General features: G+C 32.3%; 1 protein-coding gene across 1 annotated transcript in view; it reads right to left on the bottom strand.

The window, feature by feature from the left end:
- Window positions 1–3,977: 3,977 nt before the first annotated feature.
- LOC140434645 (large neutral amino acids transporter small subunit 1) overlaps window positions 3,978–20,446 on the bottom strand; it is a 142,766-nt gene continuing 126,297 nt past the window's right edge. Inside the window, exon 9 of the mRNA XM_072523058.1 lies at window positions 3,978–20,403. Coding sequence (XP_072379159.1) covers window positions 20,246–20,403 — 158 coding nt within the window. The 3' untranslated portion in view covers window positions 3,978–20,245. The remainder of the gene's footprint in view (window positions 20,404–20,446) is intronic.

The raw sequence follows: 20,446 nt of genomic DNA, 5'->3' as shown, positions 1-20,446 counted from the left end.
TTTAGATGGTCGAATTGAGACCCAGGCATCGTAATTCTTCTAATAATTTGTAAGTCAATTAATATTTGTCCATCAATTTGTAAGTATTTGTAAGTATATTTAATTATATTGTTATTACTTGAAATGGAGGAATGAAATGATTTTATCGGTTATTCTAATATAATCAAATATAAAAAGGAATATCCCACAAAATATTTGGTATAGTGTGATTTATTTGTTTACGATACGGTTGTTATTTGTTTAAGATACGATAAGTTGATTGCCAAAATGAGTTTTGTGAAAATTGTTCTTAGTGAAAAAAGAAAACAACTAATTTTGTTGAATGGCTTTAAATACCCTCTTTCGGTAGTGCTCGGACGAAAGAAAAATGTAAAGTATTTTTTAAAACCCAAGGGGACAACGCAGTGACGGATATTATGGATCTCCACAATCATAGTGAATTAAACGAAGATACTTAATCGTCAAAATTTTAAGTAAATCCTTAAAACGAAAGGCCATAGAAGACGATGAGAAAAGATCTATGAACATTTTACATAAGGAATTACGAAATGGCGGTATTAGTACCTTCACCATGGCACCAAGGATGTGGGATTGGTCCGAAAAAATATGTGTAACGCCTAACGGTCTCTTCTGCCTATATTGTCAAAAAGTATGGAAAAAACTCATATTTTAAAAACATTTCCAGTGAAAACCAACAAAAACGAGAAGTTTCTAAAGGTAAACGGCAGAAAACCAAATTATTTCCCTGCAACAGCAATTTTTGAAGTTATACTTCTATAAGCGCACTCCACGTTGGAAATTTGTACGGGAGTCAATCGGTGAAATCATTACATATGTAAGATAATAAGTAAGAGAGAGACAGAAGATATATTTTCTCTCTCTTCCTCTCTCGAGAATAAAAATGTTTCTTTTGTATATATATTTAATATTATATATATATATATATATATAAATATATATATATATATATATATATATATATATATATATATATATATATATATATATATATATATATATATATCTTTAAGGAATATGACCGTTTAATTTAATATAAAAAAATGTGCACTCGTAAGTGAAAGGGATATTTTCGGTCAAATTTGGAGATAAAAAAAGAAAAGAGTTGTGCTACTTTATCTTTTATTGAATACGTTTCGCCCACTGTTCAATGGGCATCATCAGTTCGTCTTTAAAAGATCTGTAGCATTAAGATATTAGTATGGTGAAGACACATCAAATATTAATTTACTAAATCAGCAAAAACACAGAATGCCGGAAGATTCCCAATTGAAGTAATTTTATATTAATCTGTTTTATAATTTAACTTTTGAAAACATTGATGGATTCTTAAATCTATCAAAAAAATGTAATTACATTTTTACTACGACTAAGACAACTAATTTAAACCTACCTATCCTATAGCTACAAAATCAAGAACAAACCGAGGATAAATAAGTATAAACCGAAGTTAAGAAATTTAAATGTTTTTACAAATCAATTTGTAAAAACATTCATTTATTCCTTATTGCTATACGGAGTGGAAACATGGACTCTCGGAATTACAATTATGAGGCGTATAGAAGCCTTTAAAATGTGTGTTTTTCGAAGAATGCTGAAGATTTCGTGGACAGAGCACGTGACCAATAACAAGATGCAGAGAAGAATGAGGACTGATAGAGAACTCCTAAATATTGTAAACAACAGAAAAACGAGTTATCTAGGACATATTTACAGAGAAGAAAAATATAACTTTCTACGACTCGTAATGGAAGGGAAAGTAGAAGGAAAAAGAGGTCCAGGAAAAAGAAATACTCCTGGTTGAAGAATGTAAGAGACTGGACAGGCATGGACACACATTCGATACTAAGAACAGCTCAAGATAGAGCTGTAGTTATAGCCACCCTTCCGTAATGAAGAAGAAACCTTAAGAATAAGTGTAAACAGTATTTTATTTAAATTAATTTATTCAACAAAAAACATAATATAATTAAGGAATAGTTATTTCTATAATTAGGCATATTAGGCTATAAGTGAGTGAAATATTTTTTTACTCGATATTGAAATTTTTCTCACGAATTGTCAGCCGGCGACGAGTAGTAAATAAAAGTTCAGTGATTAAAAATACTATAAGAATAAGATAAGTAAAAAATCATACCATAGAAAATGTTGAACATTATGTATATCTAGGTCATGTTATCAAACTAGGAAAACCAAATCAAGATGCTGAAATTAAAAGAACACAACTGGCATGGGGCGCTTTCGGCAAATTAGCATATATCTTGAAAAACACCTCCATTCCTGTAAACTTAAAAAAAGGTGTATAACACATGCATACTACCAGTTTGTACTTACGGCTTGGAGACAGTAGCCCTTACCAAAAAATCTGCTAAAAAAATTAGAAACAACGCAAAGAGCAATGGAACGAATGATGCTTGGAATATCACTAAGAGACAAGATTAGAAACACCGAGATAAGACGTAGAACGAAGATTAAGGATATTATGGAAGAAATTACAAAAATGAAATGGCGCTGGGCAGGTCACGTAGCCCGATATAATGATAACAGGTGGACACGGAGAATTCTAGAATGGAGACCAAGGACGACAACAAGAAGCATGGGAAGACCTCAAAAAAGATGGGTAGATGGCATAAGAACAGTGGCAGGCAAACAGTGGATTAGATTGGCGCAAGATAGAGAAAGATGAAAGCAATTGGGAGAGACCTACATTCAGAAGTGGATGGAAAATGGTTGACAAAGAAGAAGATTTAGTGTCCTCTATGGGCTCAGTAGCTTACTTAAAATCTAATTTTGGTGACTGAAGAAAACGACTAAGTGATACAGTTGTACCTAAAACATCACTAAAACTAACTAATGTTTCACAGTTTCACACATATCTTGGACAGCAGCCCCCAGTTCCTTTATTTGTATTCACTAATGTATCAGAAGAGGTAATGCAACAACAATATTCACTTTGATATTTATTATAGATAAAAGGAAAGACAGTTAATGTTTGATTTCACGTACAGTGCGTTTGTGTATCCGCTTATACGTATTTTATCCTAAAAGGAATCTTCGGAGCGGCTATTCACAATCGCTCTGAACGTGAAAACAATCTTTCCTGTCATAATAGAAGCAGCACTAAAATAGCTTCGATATGGACGCAATAGCGACATCTGATGATAAATCACGAAACGAAGGAAGATTTCTAATTGTCGAAACCAAATTCAGATTTCTGCTTTAATCTGTGCCTTCTAAGAAGAATTATAGATCAATTATAAAATGTAGCACACAGTCTCAACAATTATAATACATATTTCATACATATTCTCATCGATAATCAAACGATTCTCTGGCACTCAAATGACGAATTATTGGCAAAATTTGAAAATCGCGTAACTCTGAATTCGTGGAAGTCTTAGTCGAGATATTACTGTATTTAGAATTGTTGATTTTTTTAAAGAGCAATTTAAAAAGGCTTTCGTATAATTCTACACTTACCCCCAGAATAAATTAATTTGAATCATTTCAACTCTTGACTTCCTGCTTGTAAGGTTGATGGGTTTTAAATTATTTTTTTTAGAATTATTTGATTGATATTTAATTTTGTTTTGGGGGTGGTCATGACCCCCGTGACCCCCCCTTGGATCCGCCACTGACTATTCAGCGTGTAATTGTAAGTTATATTGTTTACTGTAAATATTTTAGGTGTACATTTTTGTAATAAAAGTATATTTTATAAAATAAATTTTTGTTTTTATATTCTTCGAAAACATTACCGACCCCGACTAAGCCCCACGTAGGCACGGGACTCAATTTAGTCACCTTCAGTACTCTGCTATCATAAAGACGGTTTATAAATTCTGGCACTCAACTAGGTTACTCCGTTAAAAGTAATCAAAGTTTATAAAACAAACAATTTTGGCAGCAAATAATGTTCGTACATGGTGGATGTATTAAAGATAGTAATACAACATTGCTTCTTGCCTTATTCTTTATTATATAACAAGGACATTCAGAAAAAAACATTTCATACATTTTTAATAGCTATATGGTATACATGCAATAAAACAAGTATACCTTTATTGTCGATGTGAATAGGCATTGACATTTTTGGTCAATTTTTTGTAGAAAATATTTGAAACATACCTAGTATGTAAAAGATATTGAACTTTTGAAATCAATGTTTTATTTAACTCATTCATTTCAATTCAAGATGAATATTAAAAAACCAATATACTATAAAAAATAGTAGTATTACCTAGTAGGTAGTCTTTCTATAATATGTTTATGTACATTTTCTGAAAATCCAATCTATTTTCCTTTACCTCAAGATCATTTACTCTTTAAATGGTTAAACATTTTATTTGTCAGTTTCATTATATTTTCATTTACAGTTCGTAATCCTTTTCAAAGGAAGTCAAAAAAAGAAAAGGATATATAATGGGAGAAAAGGAAATACAGATATGTTATACCAACGACGCAATAATAATGGCGGCAAATGAAGATCGTGATTTCAACAGAGAAAACTAAGTCGATAGTGATATCAGAAAACAAGAAAATGTAAGCTGGTTATTATCAACAAATAATAGAACAAGTGACAGAAGCGGAATACTTGGGAATCAAATTGTCGAGCTACGAGAAAGTGAAAGAAGAAGTATAAAAATAAGTGAATAAAGCAAACAGAGCAGCTGCATGTCCAAACAACACAATATGACGAAAGAAATACCTCAAAATGGAAACAAACACTAGGATGGATATACAAATTAACAATAAGGCCAATAATGACTTACACTGCGCAAACAACGGCTGACACGGCCAACATACAAAGGTGTTTGGTGACAGCAAAAATGAAAGTCTTACAAAAAAATATTAAACGAATTGCTAAGAATAGGAAGTGGGGAAATAAGAGAGAGATGTGGAGTAGAGAATATTAACCTGTGGACCAAAAGGGGCAAAATGAAATGGAATTAACATATAAGAAGAATGACAGAAAACAAATCAGTCAGAAGAGCAAGAACAGGTCGCCAATCGGAATAAGGGCATCAGTTAAGGCGTCAATTAAGGCTAAAGACCGAAGTAAAACAGGCATAAGTCTACCAGTAACGCAGGAAAACGAAGATTTGTAGAGGTAATGGATTTTGACAAGGGCTATGAGTCATGCCGATGCAGTACACAAGTTTACCTGTTATTTACAAGGTCATAACTCTTATAAAAATCCATTACCTATAACTTTTTAATTACTTGTAACATCGCCGTAATAAATGAACCTGCAGCTTTCCCTCAAAAAGTGCTGTAGAAATCGAGTAACCAATTAGAACAAAGCAAATGGTCCAAACAAATTCTATTCCAACCAATATTATCTGCATTAAAACACTTTTAGTTTAAAATTAGCCAAAACTAGATTAGAGGAATATATAAATTAATATTAAAATTGCAAAACTATTGATTTTTTGGATTCAATAAAAAGTTAACTTTGCCCGCGATATATTTATTCTGTTTAAATATATCCGTTTTAGATTTTGTTATAATAATCTTTAATTAAGTATATATAAAAAATTCTCATAATTCACTGGTGTTCTGTAATAAAAGACAATAAGATAAAACATGATAAGCTCAACTTATTTGAGCTGAACATTATTCAAGGACAGAAAGGTAAAATTTAGACGATGCCCTGGATCGAACCAGTTGTAAAGGATTGGTCAAAGCTATGGACCCTGCAATAGTGCCGGACTAACGCTAAAAAGGTAAATGGCGTATACAAACCCTTTTCAAAAATTCAATTTCTTTTGTACCTACGTACATTAAAATTTGGTATTCAATTATAATACTGTTTATAACATGCATATTTTATTTGCACATAAAATTTCTTAAAAGTCAAAATAAAAATAAAATTTTAGATATCATTATTACCGTACATGATTATTCTTTTTGTGAAATGCATTAAATATATTAACTATATTATTATTGTCGAAATATATACGAGTACAGTGTAGCTTTTATTTAGATATATTTCAATGAAAATTAGGACACTATTGTTAGTTTGACGATGATTTCATTTTTATAATGATTTTTCGGTTCATCCTTGTGGTTACACTCTATAGAGTAATAAAATTAAAGCTAATTTAATCTATTTCAATCACTAATAAGAACAATCAGACATACTTTCGTGTAAGTCTAAAATATCTAACCATATGGTCATTTTTTTTAACAATGTAAAATCTACCATGACGAAGATTTCGTATATTTTATTCAGTAGTACCTACAAAATAAATATATTTGACGTTGACACCACCATAAATTCGTGGAATAGAAGGCAGCCTATGACTCCGTAGATAGACAAAAGCTCTCCCGGTTATGGTGGAATTCAAAATACCATTCCAGCTTGTAAAACTAATGGGACTAACACTCACACGAATCTATAGTATAATAGTTAGAATCCAGAACGACAGCTTAAGGTTCTTCCGCTACACAAACTGTTTAAGGCAAGGTGACGGACTATCCTGCCTTCTTTTTAGCCTTAAACTGAAAAAGATTATCCGTCAGTTCCAGATTAATACAACTGGTACAATATTTAACAAATCTGTGGTTGCATATGCGGACGACATTGACATAATTGCCAGATTCATAGAGTCCCTGACAGAAGCTTTTTTATAATGGGACTAAAAATAAATGCCCAAAAATCGAAATATATGTGCTTTTTCAAGTCTGCTAATCAGACACCTAGACTAATAAATTGACATGTTAGAAGGTATAGACAAAATCATTTACCTTTTTCTTCTTTCTCTTTATAACCAATTTTGCTTGTTCATTGGCGGATTAATACCTCCATGGAAGGTTGTCACTCAATCTTTTACCCAAACACGGGTCTCCCCCATTCTGTTTATGTGGTAATTCCATTCTTTTTTTCATATACGTTATATTTTCTTCTAATGTATTCACTTCTATTTTTCTAAGGCACATGTCACATTATTGGTCTTACACTGACTTTATAAATTCTTGACTTGATCTCTGTTTCGCCATATAGTGTTGTTAAGGCATCCTGCCAGTCTATTTGCTTTTTTTACTTGTCTCTCACTTCTTTGTCCAGGTCTCCATAGATGGATAGTGTAATTCCAAGATATTTTATTTCTATTACTTGTTCAACACTGATGCCATCAATTTCTATTTAACGTCTAGTTGGTTCTTTGCTGACTACTATTGTTTTAGTTTTCTGAGATGAGATTGTCATATTAAAGGCAATCCACAAAAAACCTAGGTAAATTCATGGCTAAATGACTAAGGACAAGATCAGCGAAGAAATCAAAAGAAAAATTGTTCTTGTTAATAAGCGTTACTTTGGCCTGGGAAGGCAAATGGCCTCAAAACGTCCAATAAAAATGGAACTGACCGTGTATAGAACACTGATAAGACCAATTTTAACACAATACAATATTGTTAAATACTACAATAAAAAAGTATAAAATTAAAATTATTTTTATTTTTTGCACATTTTGAAATTTTTATGAGATTGAAATAGATTATATTGCAGGAATTTTTGTCAATGCTACTGTTTACTAAAATGTTTATTTTTATTTTTTTTTATAAAAGTTTATGGGTCCTTAAAGATATATACTGAATTGTTGAGAAGAGTATAAATTCTAGAAATTGAGCAGAATAATATTTGGCATGTGTTTGTGAAAAAGCAACAGAATATTGAAAGTTGAAGCAAAGTTTTGAAACGGCAAACAAAACATAATGAAAATTAATTACGATTTTTTAAAATAAAAAATAATAAATTTTTTGAATCATTAAAATTATATTTTAAAATGGTAAATAAAAAAATTAATAAAAAAGTTATTCAAAATTCTGGCTCAGTCATTTTTGCTTTAGTTCTGTCATTCTTTACAAATCTTACTCTAGTTATATTTTGTTTGGAATCTTTCATTGCGATGTTAAGGTCGACTGAATAAACAACAGTTTTAATATATATGGAACTGAAGTTTAAATATTATATGTATCTTCATTTGTAGTAAGTAACTTAAACAGAGGCAATATCCCCTAAGAGCAATTTAAGTCCAGACAAGACCATAGGTTGGATACCTCCTACCAAAAAGAACTGCAAAAGATTTTCCGGAGCCGTAATAATCACATCCCGAGAGGCTATCGAAAGGAATACATTCCTGGTTGATTCCATAACAGCGAAGAGCTTAGTAAAACTTTCTTGAAACTGGTGATCAAGAAATATCAGACAAATTGCTCCATAGCCTGGACGCAGCGAGTCAAAAAATATAAAGGGTGGAATAAATGGCGGAAGTGGTAGATAGTCCAAACTTTCAAACATAACATATAACATGAAAAAAAAAAAACAACTAGCCCAAAACCTTTCGTATCACATGGTATCGACATCTAGAGAACAAAACGACAAGCCACACACAATCAAGGTGAAACGAGAGCTCAAAATCCTAAAATCCGAACCTATAGATATCGAATAGCTAGTCCCATGTCTTTACATGCGAAGAAATCACAATAGTTTCCAATTATGTAAAACACAAACTACAGGCCCCTAGTTCTAGTATCAGAGATTTTTAAGTTACTTAAACGATCCATTCACCATAGAATCATCACAAAACTACCTTAAGCAATACGGATCGACAGGCTAAATTTTGACCAAAAACAAGCTGTACAGATTTACTGAAAAACGGTTTCAGAGAAAACTTAAAACTGCAGCAGCATTCAGACCTAGCAGTGGCCTACGATACAGTATGGAGAAAATATATGATATAAAAGCTACCTCGAACAATTCCATATAAATACACTGCTTGAATCACTCACTGCACACCAAGAAAACTGAAGAATGGCCTGCCCCTGGGATATTTCCTAGCTCTTCTGCTCTAGTACTACCGTACTACCGTAAGTATACCACTAATAGCAGCAAAAAGTTAAAGTAAATTAACGTCAAAGAAAGAAAAAAAAACGTAGCTGCGGAAGAGAAATATCGCGTATGTGAAGCTAGATATTTACAAAGTTTATTTACATAGAACATGAGAATTTAAGTTAAAGAATCTGAAGAACAATAAGTATTATCTGCTATATCTAGATCCGATTTATTTACAGCAGCAGTTACAGTCATCCACAAAAGAATTTACCGGAAATGCGAGGAACAAATTGCGCCCAATCAGTTTGGATTTGTGGACGCTGTTGGTAAGAGAGAAGCTTTATTTAGCGTGCAGGTATTGTTTCAGAAATGTAGAGATGTCAGCTGTAATGTTTTTGCATGCCTGATTGATGCAAATGATGGAAGTGCTGAAGAGGACAGCGATTGACGGAAAAGACTTAAAAATAATAGCTAACCTGTATTGGAATTAATCAGCGATACTCCGAATAGATAGAGAATATAGAGATCAGCTCAAAATCTTAAGGGGAGTGAGACAGGGGTGCATAATTTCACCACTGATATTCAATCTGTACTCGGAGCACATTTTTTGAAGGCTCTAAAAGATATTGATGAAGGCATCTCAATAAATGGAATCAAGCTCAATAACCTGCGGTATGCAGATGATACAATAGTGTTTTCCAATACCGTAGAAGCAAAACAATGAATAAAATAACGGAAACAAGTAGAAAATATGGGCTGGATATAAACACCAGCAAAACCAAGCTAATGATCATCAGCAAAGAAAACATAACTGGAGCAAATCTGTATGTGAACCAAATAAGAATTGAACGTGTCTCACAATACAACTACTTGGGAACTATAATTAATGAGTCGTGGGACAATACTCAAGAGATTAAATGTCGCATCGGAAAGGCAAAAAGTGCATTCTTGACTATGCATTCTTGATTATGATTAGAAACAAAAATAAGGCTCCTTAAATGTTATGTGTACTCAGTGCTTCTATACGGAGTAGAAACGTGGACATTGAAGGCGGAAACTTTATCAAAACTTCAGGCTTTTGAGCTACGGTTATACAGAAGGATCCTGAAGATACCATGGACAGACTAAGTTACCGATGAAGAAGTACTGCGGAGGATGAACACAACTGCGGATTTGGTCAACATCGGGAAGAGCCGTAAGCTGCAGTACTTTGGACATATAATGAGAAATCTAGGCAGATACGAGCTACTTCAATGCATTTTGCAAGGTAAAATTGAAGGAAAAAGGGCCCCAGGACGAAGAAGAATATCCTGGCTTGCTAACCTGAGAGCATGGTATAGAAAGACCTCAACACAGCTATTTCGTATAGCAACCAACAAAGTCATGATAGCCAGAATGATCGCCAACGTTCGGAACGGACAGGCACCCTAAGAAGAAGAAGCAGTTACAGCAAATTGATTTTCTAAAAAGACGACATCGATCACTGTATGGAAGACAACTAGAACAGCGTTATCTTCAAGCGAATATGTCGATAATGGTCTGGAAATGCGTTTAGAGTCTGATGATGCTAACAATTCTCTTTGAAATGGGCACTTTCCATCTAGTTTGTCAACTGTATAGAGTTGCCGAATTGCGAATTATGATGTCCATGCCTCTATTTTGGTTCAGTACAATGACCAAAAGCACCAATAAAATATTAATTATTTTATTGATGGGTCTGTTTTAGAATGTACGAAAAAAATATGTTTTGGAAATGATCTGAGAAATCAGACTGAAAACAGATAAAATCTGATGATTTTATGACTTGGACAAACATGTAACTAGTCCGCGTAACTATACCGATATTTAAAAAAACTTATTTTAAGTAGATATAAGTTAGTCACAGGAAACAACTAGAACCAACGACATTTCAATGAAATAGGTTACTTTCACACAAATCTAAAATTAGTTAAGGACAATGTTGCATCAGTTTACGGTATTAGTTATATTATCCATAGTCATATAATACAAGATAGACTGATCGATGCAATATCAGCCTGTTCTCCCAGTGCTACAGAGAAAACTGACGCAAAGCAGTCAATGCATCTCTTTCTAATTTGCCACGTTTATATCCCACGTGACCTAAATGACCAATGAAAAGAGCACGTGGTCGATAAACACGGCCCATTATATAGAGATGCAAGGACTGCTTTGCGTAAGTTTTCTCTGTCACACTGGGGCAACGCGACTGTACTACAGGAGTCAGTCTATCTTGTATTATGTATTATACTGGTATTTATCTATAGTATTATCTAATGTATCGAGATATTATTTCTTGTTTATAGTGTCGAAAAAAAATATAATTGTAAAAAAATGACAAAAGACATGATTAATAAATAATTAGTGGAATAAAATCTAATTGCTTGGGTAGAAAACTTTATTTCATTTGTTGATATTAATGTTTTTTGATATATACAAATATTATATTACGTTTCATTCAGTATACTTCTTTAAAACATGACAGACTTATATAAAATTTAAACGAAAATCTACAAAAATGTTAAAATTTTATACATGTTACTAAATTGGGAGCCAATTTTGCCTAGTCTTTTGCCTTACAACCGATTTCATTTTTATTTAATTCTGATTTTACAAAATATCTAATACTTAAAAAAGCGTTTTATTTAGTGTAAAGAACACAAATTTATAAATACTTATATAAAAAATATCTACAAAAGCAGGTAATTTCGGGGAGATAAAAAATATATACATGAATTTATAAATATTTTGTTCACAAACAAAGAGCTCTATGGTAAACACATCAAAAATATCTGTGGAACAGAAGTCTTTTCCTCATATATAAATCAATGGTTTTTAAAGTAACATACCGTTAATCCCTGGTGGTAAGCGATAAATTTATCAAATTCAGTCTAATATGAAATCTTTGGCAAACTGATGGAACAAAAGTTAAAAAGTGTATACAGAAAAAACATTTGAATGAAATTGGCAATTTAACAATGGATATACAATAAAAAAATCTAAACAAAACGTACTCCAAATTAAATCATTAATTCCGTTTTGGAATAAGGTTCTGTATTATATCAGAAGAACTTATAAACCTTGGCGAGTATGTATATTAGATACAGGAGGAATGTTCTATCTTTGGAGCATATCCCATACATTCTATTAGGGATTAAGGTCCGGCGACTCAGTTAGTCATGCACAAGGATAATATATTCATTATACAACCAATTTCTTATTGTTGTGCAGTATTTAGCCTTCTTTGCTTGCATGTAACGTTAACATGTATCTACAGCAGTGACAAATGAATATATAATAGGTTTCAAAATAGGTCAATATGCGTACTGATCAAAGTTCGATGAAGAAAAATTATTCCAATTACTTGTATACCACTATATGAACGTTGTTGCGTGCTTATTTTTATATACTTCGTTTTGTTGGTGTTAAACCCATTTTTGTACCTGATTCTTTTAATGCCTTTTAATACGCCTCTCGTACAGCGTTTTCCATTCTCCCAACAATATTGATATCATTAACATAGGCTAGCATTTGCACTGATTTATTATATATTGAACCAGTGGTTGTGACATACGGATTACTTTTTCCAGAGACAGATTGAACAGTATACAGGAGAGAGGGTCTCCCTGCGCAGCCCCTTAATTGTTTTAAAAGGTTTAGACAGTTCCCCCTGAATTCGTACTTTACATTCAACTTTTTCAAGAGTACTCTTCTATTCACAGAGTCGTAGGCTGCTATGTAGTCTATAAATATGTGATGAGTATCAATGCCATATTCCAGTGTTTTTTCCAAAATTTGTTTCAGGTTTGCAATCTGAGGAATTGTAGATTTACCACCTCTGAAACCAGCCTGGTATTTTCCTACTATTCGTTCTGCATATGGTGCCATACGGTGATACAGTACTGTGAAAAATATTTTATACGTTGCATTTAGGGCGTAATTTCTCTGTAGAGCATTCAAAGATATATTCTTTTTTGTGTATGGTGCAAAGTATTCCAATATTCCAATCATTGGGGAGAGATTTGTGTGTCCATATTTCTTTTATAAGCTGCTATAATGCCATTTTGGTATCATGGCCACCTTCTTTATATAGTTCAGCTGGGAGATTATCTATTCCGGGTGATTTGTTTCTGGCTAGTTTTTTAACTGCATCTTAAACTTTAAGAATCGTTGGTGGTTCTTCTTCTCTCTTGTCTGCTCCCCTTAACTCATCTCTTTCGTCTTCCAGGTTTTCTTCTTCTTTCTCTATATTAAATGCCTGGTTAAAGTATTCTACCCATCTATTCAATACATCTTTCCGTGTTGTGGTCAGAGACATTTATATTTTGGGTATAGGTTAAGGCTCCACAGAGTCGTGTACAGTTGTATCTGAATTTCACCGAGCTAATCCTCGAGCAACATCACCGAATTGTTGATATCGATGTAACAACATCGATATCATACTCCGAGATATGTTAAAATGACGTGCAACATCAACTTTAATAAGTGTTAAATACCATTTCCCCATCAGTACTGTTGCTCTTCAGAATCTTGTCATATTGCAATTTGAAAGATTTCTATCTTTAAAATTTAAATCACTTTACAATAATTAACTTAACACATTTGAGGCGCTGGGCGTTATATTGTTTTTTTTGTAACGAATAATTTTACGAATCAAATGCAGTGTATTTACAAAAAAGTGTTTTGTGAAAAAATGAGGAATACAGCTAATGATATTTATAAATTTTTGATGTGTTTTATAGATTGTAAATTTATATCTTAGAGCAAAATATCTTTACACCAATAGGCTTTAAAAACTTCAACTTCAGAAGATTCGTTTAATATAATAATACATCTTTAAAACGGTGGTTTAATTTTGAAATCTTGTTAGTTTGCACAACATTACAACTAATACATTTTTTATTTGCAGTCATTTTTTTATATCTTCTATAAGCACTTGTTTGCGAATAATGTTGACCAGTTTTGTTTATAAATTTTATGATATTTATAGTCGTTATTTTTAATTATTTGTAATCAAACAAGTATTTGCTGAATTATGTTGATGATTGTTGTTAGTAAATTTTATCTTATAGTTTGATATATTATTTACAGTGATCGTATCTAAAAGTAGTTCGAAAAATTCATTTATTAAAAAAATATTGCAACTGCTCAGGGATTACAGCATATATAGTCCAGTCGTCAGAGATTTGATCTCTAAAAATCCTACGAACAAACTGAATTTTTCTGAGAATGTCAATTTACACCGTAGAAAAAAATGTTTAAATAACATTTGAATAAACTTAACGGTAAATATTTGATATCTTTTGATCAGACTGTCATATCGACAAAAACCAAAATGCGATTTAAAGGTGAAGAGTACAGCTTCGAATTTAATTTTTGTGTTTTGTGGCAAATGAAGTCAGTTTCCATAAACCTGTTAAACAAATAAACGTTGCGCGATATTTGCCATTTTTTACGACTCTCTTGAGATCAATAAAATTTATTACTTCTATTGACTGGTCACTTTGGTATTTCCATTGTTTAAAAGAGTTTGAAAATGTTTGAAATCTAAAACATGAAATTTCGATTTTCAGTGTTGGCAACGAATATGAGGCATTAGAAATATGCCTAAAAAACGCTGAATTTAAACTTTCACATCACAAACGATCGCACGTCACAAGAAATGATTCCACAAAGACGGTATTATGTCAAATTTAGAGCAGAAGTTATGTAGTTTCGCAAAACGTACTTGTGTAATCGCAAAAAATAGTTTTAAACGTTTTAGATCGTTTGTAATGTAAAAGTTTAAAGCGGTTCTTAGGCATATTTCAATTCCATTTGTTGCCAAAACTCAAAACCGAAATTTGATTCTATACGTTTTGAAGATTACGCTACAAAAATGGAAATTCTATAGTGACCGGTCAATGAAAGTGATAAATTTTATTGATCTCATGAGAATTGTAAAAAATGCTAAAAATCACGCAACCTTTATTTATTCAACATCTTTAAATGGGCTCAAAAATGTAGGCGTATTTTAACAGCTTTCAATTGTTCTAAATTTAAAAATTTCAACGGTTTTATATTAAAATATTTTGTAGACAGTTTTTTATCCCTGACTGCGTCTTTGAATACAGTATTTTCAACCTCCTCTATAATAAATTGCGTCTTGGTTAGAAGGTTCATAGTTTCCCATAAACGTCGACATTTCCTTCTTAAACTATTTCACTTAACTATTAATCAAACCCATAATCTCTCAAGATTTAATTAGTTCTGGCAAAAATTTTAAATTTTCTCATGGTAACAGAACCACTATTTTGAACACAACCGTACACCCCTCTCAATATGTAATTAGCTTCGCACAAATTTCTAAAAGTTATAAAAGAAATAGTACAGCTTATTTCGTCAGTTAGTTCCGGGCTTGCCTACTGAAATGACTCGTGATGTAAATTTACGTTTGTTTAATTGTGGTGAAAATCACATTTTTGTGGTAAGAATGGTCGACCCTTGTTTATTTAATTAATTCCAATATTAAGAAATAATTTCTATCCGTATAAGTTTCATTGACGACCCATTTTTCACTTGCATTCCTCCGTTAGGTTCCGTCCTTTTGCTACCATCTGGATATTGCCGATGAGATATGAAGAGATTTTGAGATCATCAACCCTCATCCTTTTCAATATATTTGAATACTCACCTGTTTTTGGCTGTATTATAGTATAGGGGCGGCTACACGGAGGAAATAGGGAAATTTCCCACCTAAGATGGTCCAAAATTAAAGAAAACCTATTATTTATATGTCTTTTGTGTAGTTTTTGTTTATCTTTTCTATGTCATATGTCTTTTGGTTGGTGTTTCATTTTAAGTCCCCTCCCCCAGTTGAAAGTTCCCCTCCAAAGGAAGGCAAATGTCTAGATCCGCCACTGCTGTATCAGATGACCCTTTCATCGAATGCCATTGAACAGTTAAAGTGACTGTTTATAAGTTATCGACTATTTTTTGTTTTTACGTTTAATTACGGACGTGTATTACGTATTAAGTCTTATGACCTAAGTAATTATTTCATCACTAAGTATTCCCTTTCATATATCATTTAATATTATATTGAAAAGTAATGTATTTCTCTGCTATTAAAATAATGTTCTTCGTTATTCCTTTAGGTATCCTATTTTAGACAAAAACGAAAAGCTTTTACGTTTTTTTACAAGATTATAGGTAATAGTTATTTTCGTTTATTAATTTTGAGAAAAAAATTTGAGCTGTAATCTGTTTATTTATAAGATTGTTGACGAAAATAATATGGTCGAAGGGTAATTTTTTTTGAAGATTATAAATCCATGTTTGCAAAAATACATGTTTGCAATGACATAAGGTTTCTGATATTAGCATTTTTTTATAAATTTTTGAGGATTTAATAAACATGTTCTTGAGACTACATAATTTTTAATCATATAATAACTTTTTTTTGAAGATATTTTTTTTTACAGATTATAGGTAAATAAGTCGATTTTTATAGTTTTGAATTGATAATTCTTTGATATGTTTTCTAACGTGATCTTGACGTCTTTAAGTGAAATGTTGATCTAATGTTTAATTAATTTAATCTCAACTTCGCTATAAGTCTCAGGTTAAGACTTATTGGCACCCAAATATTTGTAGTTTAGCTATATTAAGTATTTCTTTTTTCTTTTTGTCAAATTTATATTTCGTTATCTAATTATTATCTGTTTATTATTTCTCTATCAACTATATCCTTACCCACCCCCAATGAAGCTTCTGATTTAAGCAAAGTGGTCTTTGTAAAGCTTTTATGAACGAACAGCTATTCTTGTTAAGTTTTTTGTTACAGTATCACAAATATTACAATGACCAGACCATATGAAAAATATAAAAGACAATCTTGTTTGTAGCTAGAAGACTTCTAGAAAATATAATTTCTTCTAATAAATTAAAATGAACGTTTATTTTACAATATCTTAATAAAAATGACTTGTTAATTTTCATTAGTGTAAGGTGTACCTCCTTCTCTATTGATGTGTAGAGAGACTAGTAATTATTTACAAAAATATGTCATAGTTGATCTATGGATAAATTTACAATCTATCTTTTACATAAACTGTACAACATAAAATTTAACTAACGCATTTTACTATCCTTTGTAGATATTAATAGGCTGTCAAAAATAGCTCAAACATTAAAAATCTGAGGCTTATCGACATTTTCACATAAACCTATGTACATTTCTAATTTTATGCAAATTCAAACAAGTGATTTTTACAATACAAAAATAAACAAAAACAATAAATATCTTATTTCACTATTAGGTGTAGTTTCAAAAATAAAAGAAAATTCATAATCAAGATGACTACTGTTTGGCTACATTCTAAATCTAAAAATCTGCAAGTATTCCAGAAATTCAATTTCATGTCAGTCTTCCTTATTCTATGATAAATTCGAGATTATTGTTCAGATAATTTTTATATCGAGATCACAGAAATTAATATTATGGGTTTAAAATATATTCTTTTACTTTTTCTAGTACATATATACTAGTTTATAGAGCAGATGAATAAAGTAATGCAACATATTGAGATTGTTGCTTAAGATGGTCCAAATAATTACAATAAAGTACGTAAAAATTCTAATAACCCCAATCTAATATAAATGTCTCGTGTCAATATGAGGTAATCTTAATTATTAACAGAATATAAAATGACGATTTCGTGCCTTATAAGGTTGTCAAATATTTCGACTCAGTTTAAAGCATTCTATAAAATAAAAATTATTGAAATGTGGAAACTTAATTTGCAAACCTGTGGTTTAAAGCTCCTTGTTTGAAAAAAAAGCAACTATAAGCCAGTACTGCAGACTGATCAAGTGCAACCTTTGTAAGATCGGTTTAGAAGCCGATGTTGCATGTTTCATCTACCAAGAGCAACAAACACAGGCAGAACATTAACTTTATCGCGCACGTTTGAGGCTCTCTCGATTCTCCCTCGAGCTGGAGAATTTCAAAACTACCGATTCTGCGAGTGCCAATCGCAGAGCGAAAGGACCAGATTCTACAGTTAAAAACCCCAGAGAACCAAAGTGACGAAGAAGCTCTAGCTAAAGAAACACTTCAGGCTGAAAAAAAGAAAGATCCAGATCTAAAAATAGTCCATAAGCGGCTGGACAATGAAGCTAGGCTACAGTGGCAGGAGTTTGCGAAACATGGGCCAGCAGTGAAGGGCTATTGGCTTCAATAGGACTCCTTGAGTCTTAGAGCTATAATTCATAAATGGGAGAGTCCAGATGGAACAAGAACAGTGCCCCAAGTTGTTCCCCCAAAGTCATGTGTTGACGTACTTGCAGAACTCTATGATAGCATTTTGGGATCAATAGGATTCTGGCCAGAATTCGTAATAGGTATTATTGGGTTAATTGTCGACAAGATGGAAAGAATGGTGCAACCGATGTGACCTGTGTGAATCCAAAAAGAGAGTTAGGGGAACACTTCAACAATATATCACCGGTACTCCATGGAAATGAGCTGCTGTTGAGATTCTGGGACTATTTCCAGTAAAAACACCAGAATATAAGTATTTGATGGTTGCTATGGACTATTCCAAATGGCCAGAAGTAATTGCACTACCCAACCAAAAAACAATCAGAGTTGATGAGATCCTGCTTAAGAATGTCGTTTAATAACATGGGGTACCACTTCTGCTTCATTCTGACCAGGGGCGCAACCGACGGCATGGTAGAAAGACATAACCGGACCATTAACAACTACTGCTTCTGCTAGCCTACCGAAGCTCCCCACATGATGCAACTGGTTATATTTCAGCAATGTTATTGACGCAGTTTGGCTATACCAACCAGCCAGAAGGAAAGGTCTAAGTTACAAGTTGCAACGGCCCTGGGAGAAACCGTACCAGGTTACTAAGAAGATAAACGACCTTGTATATAGGGTTCAACTGACGCTACGAAGTAAGCCGAAGTTCGTCTATCTGGAGAGACTTTGTCCTTATGAAGGTCAGAATTCACCGACTTGGTCAACTTAGGTAGGTACTGTTCGGGGCGAACAGCCTGAAGGAAGGAGTTAATGTTATGAGTCACGACGCTTCATTTGAATCCCCGGCGTAACAATAATTCTAGAAGTCAAATTAACACCTTTGTCAACAAAGTTCTCGAACTCTTTATCTGTATTTTCTGGAATCTCGTATTAAAGTGCTCATTTGGCATTCGAACCTTCGCTGGAAATCTAGAACAGATGTTCGTGTATACAAACTACTCGGATCCTTTGAATAAGGTATGGGTATGGGTAAGCGATACCCATATTATTGTAGGCGAAAGTTATGAGTATATTTATAATAGACAGGTTAAAGAGAGGTTAGAGATATTTGTTATGTAGTGAGTTTTTTGTAGTTAAGTGAGTTAAATAAAATTAGTTAAACTACGTTTACTTTACTTAATTCATGTACCCACAGAAAAACATAACAATTTATTGTGTGTACTGAATAATTACACCTCCGTTACTTAGAGCTCTCCCTTGTACGGCACGGAAGATTTTTATTATTTGATTCGGAATTTTAACATTTTTTAAAGACTAGATAGGTTAATCATAGTCTATTTAGTTTTAGGTACAAGTATTTGAACAAATCTGTAAATCTGAACAAATGCTCAAAGGAAAAATTTCTGGTAAACCTCTGAAAAAATCAAAACAAAAATGCCAATAAATTTTTTAAATGTACAATTTTTGAACAGCCCAGGAGTAAAAGTGCAGTCTCAGGAGAACGCTTTAACAAATCGTCTCTACTAGGTGATCAAAACAAGGTTTTGCTTAGGACATACTCATTTCAATTTAAATTACGATGGAAAAACTATTGTAACAGTTTCTTTGAATACTTGAAGAGCTTTAGACAGCTACTTTAGAATATTCTTTGACCGTACCTGACCTAAAATTCAATTTTTGGCAGTAAGGTCATTAAGGCAGCTTAGTCTTTCAAATAAAATCAATATACCGTTGTGTTTATGTTAAAACAGATATGCCATTCTGATCATGCTATTTCTTTAAAGAAAACTTGAAAAAATAAATATTTTTTTTGTCAGTGTAGCAAACGTTTTTGCATATAAGAATGTTTTGAAGACGAAATTTATAGACGTTTTCAGAGATTTTAGATGGATACCATTGCCCTAAACAATTAGTATAATTGATCCTAATAATTGATTTATATAATTTTATAATAATATACATGCGACAATGGCCTACTAAGAACACCAAATACTAACTTTTGAGTCCTTACGTTAGATTTTATAAATATTTTCTATAAGGATCTATCACAATAGGCTTATGTAAGTCATAATTTATTTTAATGTCTTCAAAACATTCTTATTTTACAACTGATATGTCATTTATAGTTTCACAGCTTTTGCTTTACCAACAACAACAAATATTTTTTGAAGGAACACGGTAGCGCCGTTCGAGCCTCTTTGGAACCAGTCTGGTTTTTTCCAGTAAACAAATATAAAATAGACAGGAATGGACGAAAGAATCATCAACAATCCCATACCTGAAATATACAAACATTTAATAATATCTTCATTTATTACTTA

The sequence above is a fragment of the Diabrotica undecimpunctata genome, chromosome 2 (assembly GCF_040954645.1).
Source record: "Diabrotica undecimpunctata isolate CICGRU chromosome 2, icDiaUnde3, whole genome shotgun sequence".
NCBI classification, from domain to species: Eukaryota; Metazoa; Arthropoda; class Insecta; order Coleoptera; family Chrysomelidae; genus Diabrotica; species Diabrotica undecimpunctata.
This window is presented reverse-complemented; position numbering and strand designations above follow the sequence as displayed.